Source organism: Lygodium microphyllum, chromosome 12 (assembly GCF_053477565.2).
Source record: "Lygodium microphyllum isolate KBCC chromosome 12, Lygodium_microphyllum_v1.1.10, whole genome shotgun sequence".
Taxonomy (NCBI): domain Eukaryota; kingdom Viridiplantae; phylum Streptophyta; class Polypodiopsida; order Schizaeales; family Lygodiaceae; genus Lygodium; species Lygodium microphyllum.
Genome location: NC_141146.1, coordinates 132,080,971 through 132,095,217, shown reverse-complemented (window position 1 = coordinate 132,095,217; position 14,247 = coordinate 132,080,971). Strand labels below are relative to the sequence as shown.

Below are 14,247 nucleotides of genomic sequence, written 5' to 3'. Positions count from 1 at the left end.
GGGGATTTTAATGTGTGTTGATTCTTCACAGTCCACATTAGAACATTCGGTGATGGATGCTCCGGAAAGTCGTTTGTGGAATGCGTTTGCTCTTGCTGTACTTAAGCAAGATCTTTGGTCTTGGCTACACCCTTCTTCTACAGGGTTTACTTTCCATTCTGCGCAGTATGCAACTACATGGTCGCGGTTGGACCGCATGTACATCATGCAAGATGATGATTTTCTTCCTGAGATGCTGGAAATGAAAGTGTTGCAGCAATATGCCTTGTCGGACCATTTCCCTCTACAGCTTGAGATACTTGCACAACCCATTGCACCTTTTAAGCAATTCCTGGATAGACTCCCTTTGCGTTTCAACTCCTCTTATTTGAAGCAGTCAATCTTTCAAGACTATATGCATCAATTTATTGATAGATTTTTATTGGATGTTGCCTTTGAGGGCAATGCTTCTTTTGAACGATTGCTCTCTAATGTGCAGCGGGTTGCTCGGCAGTATGGGATCCATCATGCCTCTCTTTGTCGGCGGCGTCGACAAGCAGCGGACTTACTGGCTTTGGTTTGTTCTCTGCTGGGGGACACTCCAGATGATGTATTCCTGCTGTCATTGGCGATGCGTTTGGCTGATCTTATTAAAGAGTTTCAGTTGAAATCTTATCAACAGGCTAAATTGTAAAATTTGATTGAGAATTTTCAAGACAGTGCTTGTCAGACTCATAAGTTCTTTCGAGCTCTACATGCATCTCTTGCTCGAGAAAATATGACTAGACTCCAGGATCCAGAAGGTCGAATGGTCATTGATCCCCAGACTATTGTGAATATGTGCAGGAATTATTTTCTAGACCTTCTTGGTTCTACTCCTTCACCTTCTGACCAAGTTACTCATGCACGCTCAGTTTTCTATGATCTGGTCCGCAATCAGGTTCCACTTGATATGCAAACTACTTTGGAGACAGATATTTGTGAGGCCGAGGTTATGGATGTTCTGTTACACCTACGCAAGGAAAAAAGTCCCGGTTGGGATGGTCTCACCAATGAATTGTTTGAGATTTCTACTACCCAATTGGTGAAACCATTGACGAGTATGTTTCAGCAGGTTTGGGAAACGGGGTTCATGCCTTCCTCATGGAAAGAAGGTCTTATTAAACTGCTTCCAAAAGTCCCTTCGTCGTCAATGTTGAAACATTGGAGACCAATTTCTTTGATGGGTTCGATGTATAAAATCTTTTTCAAAGTGATGGCGAATCGGCTCCACAAGCATCTTCCGGCCATTGTGCATCCTCTTTAATATGGTTTCATAAAGGGCCGAAACATTCTGCATAATATCTTAAATGTGCAAATGGCTATTGACTATGCAAGGCACTCTAATCAGCAAGTGGTATTGATTCAATTGGATCTGGAAAAGGCTTTTGATTATTTAGACTGGTCTTTCATTGTTGAACTTATGTCTACTATGGGCTTTGGTACTCGGATGTCCCACTTGATCTACACCATTAGTGCTGTGGCTTCTTCGCGAGTTATGCTAAATGGTGGTGTTACCGAGCCATTTGTCCTTGCACGCTCTGTGAGACAAGGTCGCCCTTTGAGTCCCCTCTTCTTTGCCCTTGCGACTCATCTGGTTCTTTCGATGTTATCTTCTATGGTAGCTTCTACTCAGTTGTTTGGATTGTCTCTTCCTTTTGGACAGCACTTCATTACTTAATCTTTGGCTGATAACATCTTTATGATTTTGCGTGCAGACAAGGACAATCTTCGCAAAGCATTAGATGTTTGGACGCTCTTTGGTCATGCTTCTGGTCTTCATATCAATGCTTTCAAATCAGCCATTCTCAGTTGCACGGAGTCTGATTTATAGTCATTGGGCTGGCAGGGACAGGTTGTTCTGCGTGGTTCCATTGTTAGGCATCTTGGGTACCCGTTGGGTGTTGATGTTCGGCCAAAGCAACTACTAGAGTGGATTTCACAGAAACTGGCAGCTAAGTTTGTGTATTGGAAGTCGCAGGCTTGGCCCTTCCATGTTCGTCTCAAAGTGGCTCAAACAATTATGTTGCCCATGCTCACATATTTCTTGCTATTGCTGCCTTGGACTACTACTACTTTGAATGCTCTTACTCAGCACATTCGTTTCATGTTATGGAAGAAGGATTCCTTGCAGGCAGGTATTTCATGGATTTCTTGGTTGCATATATGTATCCCCAAACGCATGGGTGGTGGAGCTATTTTGGATGCCGAAACTCATATGCTGGCACTTCGTTGGTCTCTTTTTCGTGCCATGTGCGTGGATCATCACCCATACAGCCCGTTATTTTCTTGAGGATCACGGGCTTGTGCATGGTAATACACAAATTCGGAGCTCCTGGTGGCATGTTCTTAATGTAGACTCTTGGTTTTCTAGTCCTTCCTCATCCCTGCTTGTTCATTTGGTCTGCTCCTGGAAATTGGTTCTCCAGAATGTGTATTGGCATCCAGCGGAGGACTGCTTACATACTAACTCTTTTCAATTGGAATTGTTGGCAGTCTCGCGATTACTTTCTTGGGAAGGCAAACATGAGCTCAGACCAAAATTTAACCGCATGGCACGTTTGGGCTTGACTTCAGTTGCACATGCCACCCTTGCCAGTCGTAACGTCTTGATATCCTTTCGTACAGCTAGGAGGCTTTTCAGAATCCCTCGTGGATGCCGTGATTTATGGGAACAGCTTTTGTTAGTGCTCCAGAGTAGATAACCCTTTCCTGTCCTTGCTTTGGATTGTCCTTGGCAGGACTGGGACCTTGCAGGTCGGTTGAATTTGGAAAAGGCATAAGCTAACCAGGTGTATCATCTTCTAATTAAAGATCATCAATGGCTGGTTACTAAAGCTAATACTGTATGGGGATAGCGGAAATCTGAGTCATGGTGGAAGACAACTGTGATGGAGGGCTGGTTGAACAAGACACCTTTCAAATGCAAGGTCTTTCTTTGGAGGGCGATGATTGGTGGTCTTCCGCTTGCTTTAGCCCTTTCCAAGCGTCGAATCTCTAACAACAATTGTTTCTTGTGCACCACTACTGTGGAATCGGCCCGTCATCTATTTATTTCGTGCCCTCTCGCTAAGAATATCTGGTCGCTCTTGTCAGCGGTGTGGCGAGTAGTGGTTGGCTTCTCGCTAAGCCCTTTTGATTGGGTTTTTGTACGGCCAAAATACCCCACGCCGGCACAGTTGCATATGAAGATCTTGTTTCAGTTCCTTAGATACTGGGGATGCTGGGACAATTGGACCACTCGGAATGCCTTTCTTTTTTATTCGGCCTCTAATGTTCCGGCACATATTGTGAGGCTTAAAGGTCTCTTAGATCTCATTCGGCACTCTGGCTTACTCCCTCGGGAGGACTTACTTCCCTGGCATATGGCAATTTTCTCGGGGCCTTTGCCCTGACTTTTGTAACTCTTTTGTTGTTTAGTATTTGGCTTTTACACATGATGGCTTAGTGTCATCGTGTATCTTCTTGTACCTTTTTTCCGTAATTAATACAATTACCTTTCATGAAAATAAAAGAGAGAGAGCATAATCTAAAAGGAAACATCTAACTAGGAAACAACAAACAACTGAAAATACTAAAAAACACTAGGGATCTAATTAATTCCAGGATCTAATACAATGTGGAATCGATATGGGTATCAGTATCATCCCAAGATATCTCTCATGGTTTTAGTGAGGATGGATAGGTAGAACTGTTGAGGTAGAGCTCCTCGATGAGGTGCTAAGATTATTTGTATCCTTTGGTAGTACATACATTGAGCGGGGACATGGACCAGTGGGCCATGGGTGGCGTGCTTTGCATCTCTCAGTGGATCCATCTAAGGTGATTCCTCGTGTTGGAATCATGCGTTAGTGTAGTGTATGCTATGAAGTATTAGGTGTGTCTCGAGCTTAAAAAAAGTTAGTGTGTTGCTGTGAATTCCCAAGGTGCCTTGCGCGAGACTGTAAGAGGTGCTCTCTTTGTCGCTGCAGCCCCAAAGAGGAAGAGTCCAAGGCAATACTGATTGAAGAAGTCCACCTTGGATAGTGGTCTAAATCTCTCTTGAAGCAAGCAGTTGAAGTACCCTATAATCTTATAGTAGATTGATCACCTACATATGTAGTGCTCATGAGTCTCTTGCTTTGGATGTTAAAGCTAGCAGATCAAACTCTATGGGGGAAACAACTCTATGGTGCCAAGATATGCAATAGCTCATCCTTGGTGAGGCGCCTCATGTACTCTATGAAGCCCTTCTCCAACTCCTTGCTAGTGTATTGCTTCTCATTGCACCAAAGGGGATGCAATATATGCGTGACAACATAGATTGATTTATAAAACCAATCCCATCGTGCATTGCATGTAGGATAAATCTTATCAAAGCTTAGAGAGTGATGAATGATGGATCATAGATAAAATAAGTTAGAAGTTAGAGTAATCATTAGTGAGTCGTTAATACTAAACAATTATCCATACTACATATGTAAAAGTTGAAGAATAACTTACTTGTCTTGGGGCAAAAAGTTATTGTGAAATAAGGCCTTGCCAATTTTATCCATATGCTTATATAGAAGACTCAAAGGACCCCCTTTCATATCAGTGATGCACAATATAGTGTAAATGGAAGTAAGACTCTTCACCAATACCTCTGGCTCAATCCACCAACTCATTTAAAACATTATGTCTAAAAGCAAGAGCCTTTGGAGACTTTCTCTCACTTCATGCGAGCCACTCCTGGCATGCAATAGTCAGTATTAACCATGTATCCTCCTCTTCAATATAATAAACATATCAGCAAATCTAGTGGTAGAGGGCTTCAATACTTGAAGAGTGCTATTGGCTCGAAACATGCTAGTGATGGATGGCCTTTTCTTCATAAATCTTATCATATTTGTTGCTACCTTGAAGATGTCATCCATCCAAGATATTTACTGAGCATTTTTAATGAGCAAATCAAGGCAATGGGATGTACATGGGGTCCATACTATGCTAGGGAACTCATCCTCAAGCATATGTCCTATGGATATACATTTACTTTCATTATCTTTTACCACTTTCATCACATTTTGGACTTCTATATCCATGCTGGCCTGTTGCATGTGCTTCCACTTGAAAGCTCTAGTGATGGTAAGACTTGAGATAGAGACATCAATGGCCTTATCAAACATGATGCCTTTGCATGAAGACACCAAAAAATTATATACATTCTTTCAACGCATATCCGACTATCGATCACATAAAATTATGTATCCATATTCTAGCCATGTCTCCTTCAAGGGCTCTAATTGAGCCTTTATGGATGTTTTTTTCCCTTTTGAAGCTCCAAACAGAGTCCTTTTTAGAGTAGAACCCGATACAGATATGACTATACTTCTTTTTAATGGGCCATTGGTACCTCCAATTTTGCTAGCGCTGTTAGGACCACTAGCCACTCCTTGCCCCACGTGTGCTTCATCACCCATATGTGGTGTTGGATGAGAGGATTCATCCTCTTGTAGCTTAATCGCCATACGTTTTTGGCACCAAAGATGGAGATGTGCCGTTACTTCTACCGGTACATTTGTGCAAAGCTGGATATCTTCATTGAGGACGGATGCCAGGTGGTCTTTCACATGGGTTACGCCCCCCAATTTCTCCAATCCACAATAGTTTCATTGCCACTTCTTTGATCAACCGTAGCCCTTGTGTCCCTTGTTTGGAGTGACGTGCCTCCAAAATGGATGTGGCACCATGAATTAGGTAATGGGAATTTGGGAGCAGCAGGCGGCAGCAGAAGAAGAAGAAGAAGCAGCAGCAGCAGCAGCAGGAGGAGGAGGAGGAGGAGGAGGAGGAGGAGGAGGAGGAGGAGGAGGAGGAGGAGGAGGAGGAGGAGGAGGAGGAGGAGGAGGAGGAGGAGGAGGAGGAGGAGGAGGATGGTGGTGGTGGTGGTGGTGGTGGTGGTGGTGGTGGTGGAAGAAGAAGAAGAAGAACTTAGAAGGATAGAAGGAAGAAGAAGAAGAAGAGGGAAAGAAGGATGGATGAGGAGGAGAAGGGGAGCAGGGGGGAGCAGGAGGAGGTGGAGTTGGAAGTTACTGGAGATAGTATGCATGAGCAAGAGGAGGAGATGATTGTGCAAAAAATGGGGCAACAACGAAAAAGACAGGTTTTTCCTCTGGATAACCAGTCTGCCTGTCCACCACAGGGTGTTGAAACAACATTTCCCCATTCTCATTTCGGTTTGAAATGGGTGTTTCATTTTGGGGTTCCCCAGCTGTTTCCAGGTACTATGACCGTGATGTCCTTTTGAGTCCCATCTCCCCTGATGCTAGTTCTCTATATATAGAATCCTTGCTCTGGACGGACAGTACTTGTCTTTGTGTTGTGTGTGCATTGAAATCCCAAACTAGTAGAACATCGCCTATGTGGGAGGAATGCACAATATTCTCATGTAATGGCAGGTAGGGTGATGAATCCCCCTGGGTAGAATATGCGGAAATTGCTGGGCCAAAGTAGGATACTGCAATGTATATGTCATGCATGTGATCTGTATGTAACTCCTGATCTAGATGAAGCGAGCCTCCTAATCCCTTCTCATGACCTGCACAATGTGCTATAGCTTCTCCTTGTATAGAATTGCCACCATTCCCAATCCTCTCGTCATGTCTTGTGATTGTGCTGGAGGATGGCAAGTTGTCTCCCATTTGTAACCTCTCACCTATGGTAGGCAGGCAGGCTTTGGTGGGTCTCTGTGTATAGGAAGACATTCCTATCTGTGAAGGCCTCTTGAAATATGCCTACGTCAGTCCCCATGGCTCCATTGCAGTTCCACACTGCGAATCTCAAGTGCCTTGTAGGCTGCACCCTGACTGGAGTGCCTCTTTGTAATCATGGCCTGATCATCTCTATAAAGTGCCCATTTCCTCCCTTGCAGGTCTCCATGATCCATGGCATGCACTCTCGTCGATGGGCTACTTGTGTTGGGGTAAGGTCATCCTCAAGGTAGATCTTCTCCCCATTGAGGGCTTTCCTTTTTGAGAGAGTCTCTCCATGTGTCTTAACTAGTAAATTTAAGGATTAGGGTTTGATCTTTGGTTAAGTTCTTGCCAACTTACCATGCACTCTCAACAATTGAGGTGTTCGGGATCCCTAGTTTTCCACACAGACTTTTGGCATGCAGCAGAAGAGGAGGATTAGGAAGGGGTCGGGAGGACAAGAGGAGGGTGGAGTGTAAATGATTGTTGGCTGCATGGGAGCAGTAAGGAGGAACGTGTATAGGGTGACTTAAGGGAAGGGAGGAGGAAGGAATCAATGCCAGCAAGTTAAGGGAGCTGACAATGTAACTTGAACAGGTACATGCTAGTCATAGAGGTTACAACACTGATTGTGGATCTCTTATTTCAAAACATGAAATTTGATTCTCACCGCCTCACACTTGCTGACTTGGCATGTGATTCTTTCAGTTGTGGTTGTATGAAAGCATTAAGAAAGTCCATGTCTACTCAGATACTGTGTGAGTTTCGTAATGCCAGAATTATTTGAAGGACTTGTCAACTGTCAGGTTATGTAATCCCCAAAGTGGATGAATCAGGGTTTTTTGTATAGGAGTGGCACCTGTCTAAGAAGGAAGTTTTAATGGGCCGACCACAACTATATAATCTAAAGAGATAGTGCCGTTATAAAGTCAAGTATCCTTTATAATCATCTTAGTTTCGGGTTGTTTCTCCTTTTCCTGTAGTTTGTTAAGCTCAAATTGGTAGCAGGCATAAGTTTAACTAACTTCACTATCTGTCAGCTGATTATATTTCTTATTTCTCTCTCTTCTCTCATGAACTCAATTGGCTACTTACAATGCAAGAAAGAGAAAGGGAAATATTATTTAGGATAAAATATATGATTAAATGATCCTAATTGCAATTTTTGCAGGCTAGGCGATGCAATCTCAACAAAAGTGGTATCTGTATTTTCTCGGCTGACACTCTCAAGCCAAAAAGTGCGCAATGCTTTCATCTAAGCAGCTAACACTTAGCAGAAAGTACTTGTTTGATGATGCTTCCCAAGTACTCTTTTTAAACCAATTCTAGTTAGAATAGGAGTTCTGCTTGAGTCTCTGTAAAACAAAAGAAATTCTGGGTTGAACTTTTCCAGCTAGCAGAAGTCCCTGGTATAACTAGAGGCTAATGCAAGTTCATATTGGTTTTGCAAATCTAGGGACTAAATTCATCATGCTGTCTATGCATGTAGTGAATCACTAAATCCTCATTGAGTTTCTCTTCTACACTTTGTCAGAAATGCATTGTTTGAATGATGGGATTTCTTGAGCTAGTTAGAAGAGGAATTCTGCCTTGATTCTCTGAAAAATAAAAGGAATTCTGGGTTGAACTTTTTGAGCTAGCAGAAGTCCTTTGTATGACTAGAGGCTAACACAGGTTGATATTGGCTTTGCAAATCTAGGGAGTAATTTCATCATGCTGTCATGCATGTAGCAGATGGCTAAATCCTCATTGAGTTTCTCTTCTAGATGTGATGAAGTATATCTCTGTTATGTCAGAAATGAATCAGTAGAGTGGCAGCATTTTCTGAGCTTCTCGACATCTTGAAAGACTGCATGCTGCACTTGCTGTATGTTTTGAAAACAGAGCTTGCTTAGTTTTCAGAATCTTCTGCTTCAAATGGCCTTTATTGAATTTTATTCTGATTTACCCGAAATAAATTTTCATTGAAAAGAAACTAGTTTTAATGTGGGGGGAGCCTTTCGTAGGACTGCATTTTTCAATTTTGAGAGACATTTCAGTTGTCTGATGACTTGCGACCCATAGTATACTATCCTCATTATGATGGTTCTTCTGAAAAGAGCCAGGAAGATCAAATATGCTATCTTGTAGAATACGAGATTTTCATAAATGAGGCTCTGTACACCTTCTCAATGTCAACACTCCTGAAGTGAATGTTGGTGGCTGTAGAAAGAAGACCACAAGAGATGTTTACCGTAATCCCACTGAAAACGTTATCGTACAAAAGAAAATAACAACTACGATGACTTGGAAGCAAGATACAATGTACTGATATTTTATAGCTATCCGATTTGTCTATGAGTGCGGCTTAGTGTTGTCTTGTAGAATGTCCAACATTGGCTTTCATACTCGCTGAGGGGAGGGGGGAGATACTCCTCCAACCAATGTATGTAGGAGAGGGGGTTTGATCATCCTCTAACCACTCTATGTTATATCTATCCTGTTTGGGCTGTTACGGATCATGGCCCTAGGTAATTATGTTTCAGAATGTGATTCTTGATTGTGATTTTTTAAAGAGTAAGGGAGTCAATGCACCATGTGCCATGACCCATACTTGACTCAGAGTCTCTTCTTGTTGGGATGCACTCTCTACAGTTGCTTATTTGGTGGACTACTACTAGGAATCAAATCAATGGCATGATCCTTTGGCCTTTCAGGTGGTAGCTGCCTTGGCAAAGACTTTGAGAAAAATATTCATATTCTTTTTAAAATATGATGCACTATTATTCCAATTAGACACATTTCCCTCTGGTTCATTATCATTGTGACTTTTGGCAAACATTAAATAGGTTGATGGCCCTCATGCTGAAGGTTTTCCACCTTTGCATGTGTAGACACCATTGTATGCACTCTATGGCACCATGGCATACCAAAAAAATCATCACATCGATCCAACAATTCGTATAAGTGAAGTTTCCCGATGACAGATTTGATTGGCTCAACATGGTCAAGACACATCATTTTAACCTCCCATAGGTCCAAAGCATCCTGTCTATTGCCAAGCCTAGTAGCCATATCTGTAGAGATGAAATCGGCATTAAAGAAAATAAAAGCAGGCTGATTCCTAACTTTGCCCCATGCTCTACACAACTCCATAGCATCATCATTCAGCTAGCCACTGAATAAATCAGGGACCCAATGTTGGGATCACCTTTATTTTCAGCATTATCAGCTTGCAGCCTATTTGAATAGTTCTCTGCAATGTCTCCCTCTTGTGCACATACATAGCATTTGTTGGCAACATACAATTCCTTGTGTTTGTCTGGACTTTTTGAAGTTCTATTTTGCTGTTTTTGCTTTCTTCTTAGCATCAGAAGAAGGCTTACTGCTATCACTCTTAAAGAAAGAAGACTTTCCACGTAGCAATGTATCGGCTGTGCGTGCTATCTCATTCAATTAAGACATGCTGTGGTCATTATTGTTTTCCTTTGGAAACCCATAGCAATATTTCTCAATTTTCTCTAATAGAGGCAGAACTTGATACAAGGTGATGGGTACTAATACCTCCCCCAATTTCTTGTTGTATTGTTCCAAGTTCTTGCATTGAGAAGCATCCAGCTTATGCCACGCAATCATTGCTTCACTTGAAATGTGCTTGTTAACCAAGCTGAAGCAAACACTTGTTAAACTATGCTCAAGTGGATGCTGCTCTATCTTGCATTAAAGTAGAAGTCCACCAATGCAAACAAAGCATTGGCTTTGAGAAAGGTGGCACACTTATGCACTTTTAAGGATGTTGTGAAATTGCTCCTTGAATAGGCTACATCAAATTGCTCAATGGAATTCAAGGCTTTCAATTTATATTGTGCACTATTGAATCATCAAACATCATAGCTTTGTCTTTGGGTGCCATGTTATCATAAATAGGTGGCTGCAAAAATGGTGCATTTGCTGCCATACCATCCTGACCAGCATGAAACATCGCATTTTGATTTGATGGACCAGCACCAATTCCATCCACACCAATTATACCAAGAGTAATAGATGCATTATCAAGCATGCACATTTGTGTTATTGGGACCATTTCAATATGGCCCTATGTAGGAGTTTGCATTCAACCAGCCATACATGGATACATTTGCTGATGCTTACCATAAGCCTTTGGACCATGCATACCAAATGTAGTACCATGGCCAGCTATTGGATGAAATAGAGAGCCACCTGCAAGGTATGGCAAATAACCAATATTCAGATATATACCTTGTTGTCTAAAGAGCACAATATTGGCATTTCAAGGTTTTTATGCATTTTCTGTCCTTGTCCCAATGCAAGGATTGGCATTTATTCATTTGTAGCATTAGATGCATTTGGAGGCTGTGCCACATGTACCTGTGGTGACTCATGTGCCCGTAAAGCCTTAGAGAGCCATTTCCTCTTTTCCCCTTGTCCTTGTTCGAAGACTGCTAAGATCAGCAAAATATGGGTCCTTTGTGAGCTGAGATAGCATACCCAATGCTGCCATTAATTTTGCATTGAATTGTGCATCAGAATCTTCCTCTTCTTGCCAATTTTTAGTATCATCAAAGAAAGATTGGCTCGGGTCCACCTACTCAATAGAGTCAATGCATGCCACCAATGGACCATGAAATCAGCCTGCCTTGAAGGAGAGGGTGATGATAAATCTGATTTTTCAGCAAATCACAGCAAGCAATAATTTGACATAAATTGAAAAGAAATGTTTACCACTTCCAGAAAGACAGCTGCAGTTGGCCCGAAAACTAGCACCTCTTGCAGTATTTCTTTAGATTGTATTCCAAGATCTTCTAGTAGAAGTGGGAATAGGAATGAATCCCTAAGAAGACTAAAGGCCTTGCCACAAAATCCAAAGATACAGCTTTGAGTCTCCACTTTTGTTGATTGAACCAATTCTCACACAAAATCTGGAAGGCTGGCTCGAATGACCGGCAGCAAAATCCTCAAAATTTGCCTCTTGATTTGAAGTACTTGCAGGTACAAATTGGGTCTTCTTCACTTGCATGCAAGTCACCTTGCTGTGGATGGGCAATTCTTCATATATTTGTTGTAAGGTTTCAGATTACCAGCAAATCCCCTTCATGCATGGTTGAAGTTTGTGACTGCAAGCAGTCCAAGTCACCAGAAATTCCTAATAACAGCATAAATAGGTCTGACATAAATAATCAATCAGATTTGCTAAGATTGAAGAGGAGACAACAGTAGAAAGAGAAATTCTTCCTGTCAAGGCTAAGAGGAATAGTAATCAGCAGTTTCCTGTTGCTTAGGAGCATAAAAGCAGCTCAGTGCTGCTAGGAAGCCTTGAGATGTTATGCCTCTTGCTTGGGAGCCAGAATTTTAATAGTTTGTTCAAGAAAAGTGACTATTGTAGCTTCAAAAAGGGGATCTCTTACATCCTGGTTGACCATTTTCTAGCTGGTTTCTTTTTACCTTTGGATTTGAGGACTAACTGATCTCTAATTAAAATGGACTCCTCTCACTTACCTTCCACTTGTCAAGCTCTCAAGCTCACATTTTGAGCTCTCAAGGTTTTACGTTCTCTTCTTGTACCTCTCTCTTACCACCTTTACTTTCTCTACCTTCTTGGAGCTCGTGACGAGCCCTGGACTCGCCCTGCACCTGATCCCATTGGCCACGGAGGGAGTGGATGATGGAGGTCCAGAGCTCTGCTAAAGTCGCCTGTAGTGACAGTCTCTCTCCGCCGAAAGCCTCCTGACACCGCGCCTTCCAGATATGCCATCTAGTAAGGCTCCCTATGATCTCCCATACCTCCGAGCGGTCTCCTGTGGCCTCCAGTACTTGTCGGATGGTTAGAGCCTCCAAACCGACCACTGCACACGACCTTGCCTTGATAATGAATATCATGTCTTGTATCCCGACCTCATACAGAAGGTGACGGCCCTGGCTGATTGGCTGCCAACAGAAGGCTCCCAATGAGATACATCCAAGGCTGGGTGCTATACGGCGAAGGATGCGGCAAGCTCTTCTCCACACGAGCTGCGCCTTCTCACATGACCAAAGGCAGTGCTTTGGGGTTTCCAGAGGCTGCTGTGTGTAGCGCTTACAACCTCCCTCCTTTTGCATCTGGGCAAGCCAACTTCCCACCACCAAGCCTCCTTGTGCCACTAGCCATAAGAAATACGACACCCTCCTCTGCCTTCAGCTATCCCATAGGTGGCGCCAGAAGGACTGTCAGAAAGGCTTCGTGGTGCTGTGCTCCGTCCACTGCTTGCTACATGATGGCTCCCACTCCATATCCTCCGACATCAGCACGTGTTTGCCAATCGTGGCAGTATACTCAAAGAACCTAGGTGGCTTTTTGGCAACCGCTGTGGCCGGCCATAGCCACTCTCTTGGATCCCACTCCAGCTCATCAAGTGGTTTGCCCTTTCAGATCCAAAGGCGCCACTCCTTGAGCTCCTACCAGAAGACATAGGGGTCCAATCGCCATGTCTTCCCTTGAAGGCCCACCACCCGAATCCTTCTCCACAAGAGGGTGGCTATCCCCTCATCCTACTGCCCTCCCTTGAAGGTCCACCACCCGAATCCTTCTCCACAAGAGGGCGGCTATCCCCTCATCCTGCTGCCCTTTGTCAAGGGCAAGACGTCCCCCCTCATGCATTGCGAAGAAAGTCCTGTGTGGGGCGTCACCCACTCTTCCTACCACTTAAAGGGGGATGCCTGTTGTTGAGAACCTTGCTGCCCATACCTCCCCAGGCTCTATTGGCTCTCGTATTAGGGGAGCAAGCCACTCCAAAGGTATTACTGCGTCTATCTCCCTTCACCTCAACTCCACTCCCCGCTGATAGCTTGATGCTCTCTGCAACACTTCCTCTTTCGCCATCCTGTACACCTTCCGCCATGAACCTGATGGTACGATCCGGGCCGGCCTCCCAATCAGCCCACTGGATGTGGATACGCTCATCGATCTGTGCTCCTTCTCGATCTTTGATGTTGGGGTTTCAGATCACCGGCGGCTGACCGCGGTCTATCTCTTCCTGGCAGCTTGGGGGGATTTGTGTTAGGGCCTTGCGGAGGCCCTGCCACACGTGGAGTAGGTTGCGTAGGAAAGGTGATCTTTGGGGGGGGGGGGGGGGGCGTGATGTGGACTGACCCGAAAATCCGTCTCAAGGACGGCTTCTACTCACCGCCAAGTCTCGGTCTAGTCCTGAAAGCCCTCCTGCAATAAGAACGTCCAGCTCTACTCGCCTGTTGTGAGGCGGCGGACAACTAGCTTGCCCAAGAGGGCCATACTTCTGATATTTTGGGTCTATGATCCTGAGCCCTCCCTCTGACCGATGCCGTATGATGGTCGCCCACACCACCTTGGCCTTGGAGTCCTTGGAACCATGTGACCTTGACTAGAGGAAATTCCGCACTAGGCGGTAGAGTTGTGCTACGCAAGATGAGGAGAAGCACCAACACGAGGGGATGTACCAGGCCGTCGCTAGAAGTACCTGGTTGACCACCAGGGCTTGGCCGGCTAGTGAGAGGCGAGCTGTGCTCCAGT

General features: G+C 44.0%; 1 protein-coding gene across 5 annotated transcripts in view; it reads left to right on the top strand.

Annotated features, from left to right (window-relative positions):
- The window catches only part of LOC148028288 (uncharacterized), a 341,703-nt gene that overhangs the window by 152,475 nt on the left and 174,981 nt on the right, over positions 1-14,247 (top strand). For 4 of the 5 annotated variants that reach the window (XM_087690090.1, XM_087690088.1, XM_087690089.1 and 1 more), the window contains one exon: positions 7,897-7,963. The exons of the other annotated variant lie outside the window; for it this stretch is intronic. In XM_087690090.1, the coding sequence (XP_087546216.1) occupies positions 7,897-7,963 (67 nt within the window). The remainder of the gene's footprint in view (positions 1-7,896; positions 7,964-14,247) is intronic. 5 annotated transcript variants of the gene reach the window in all.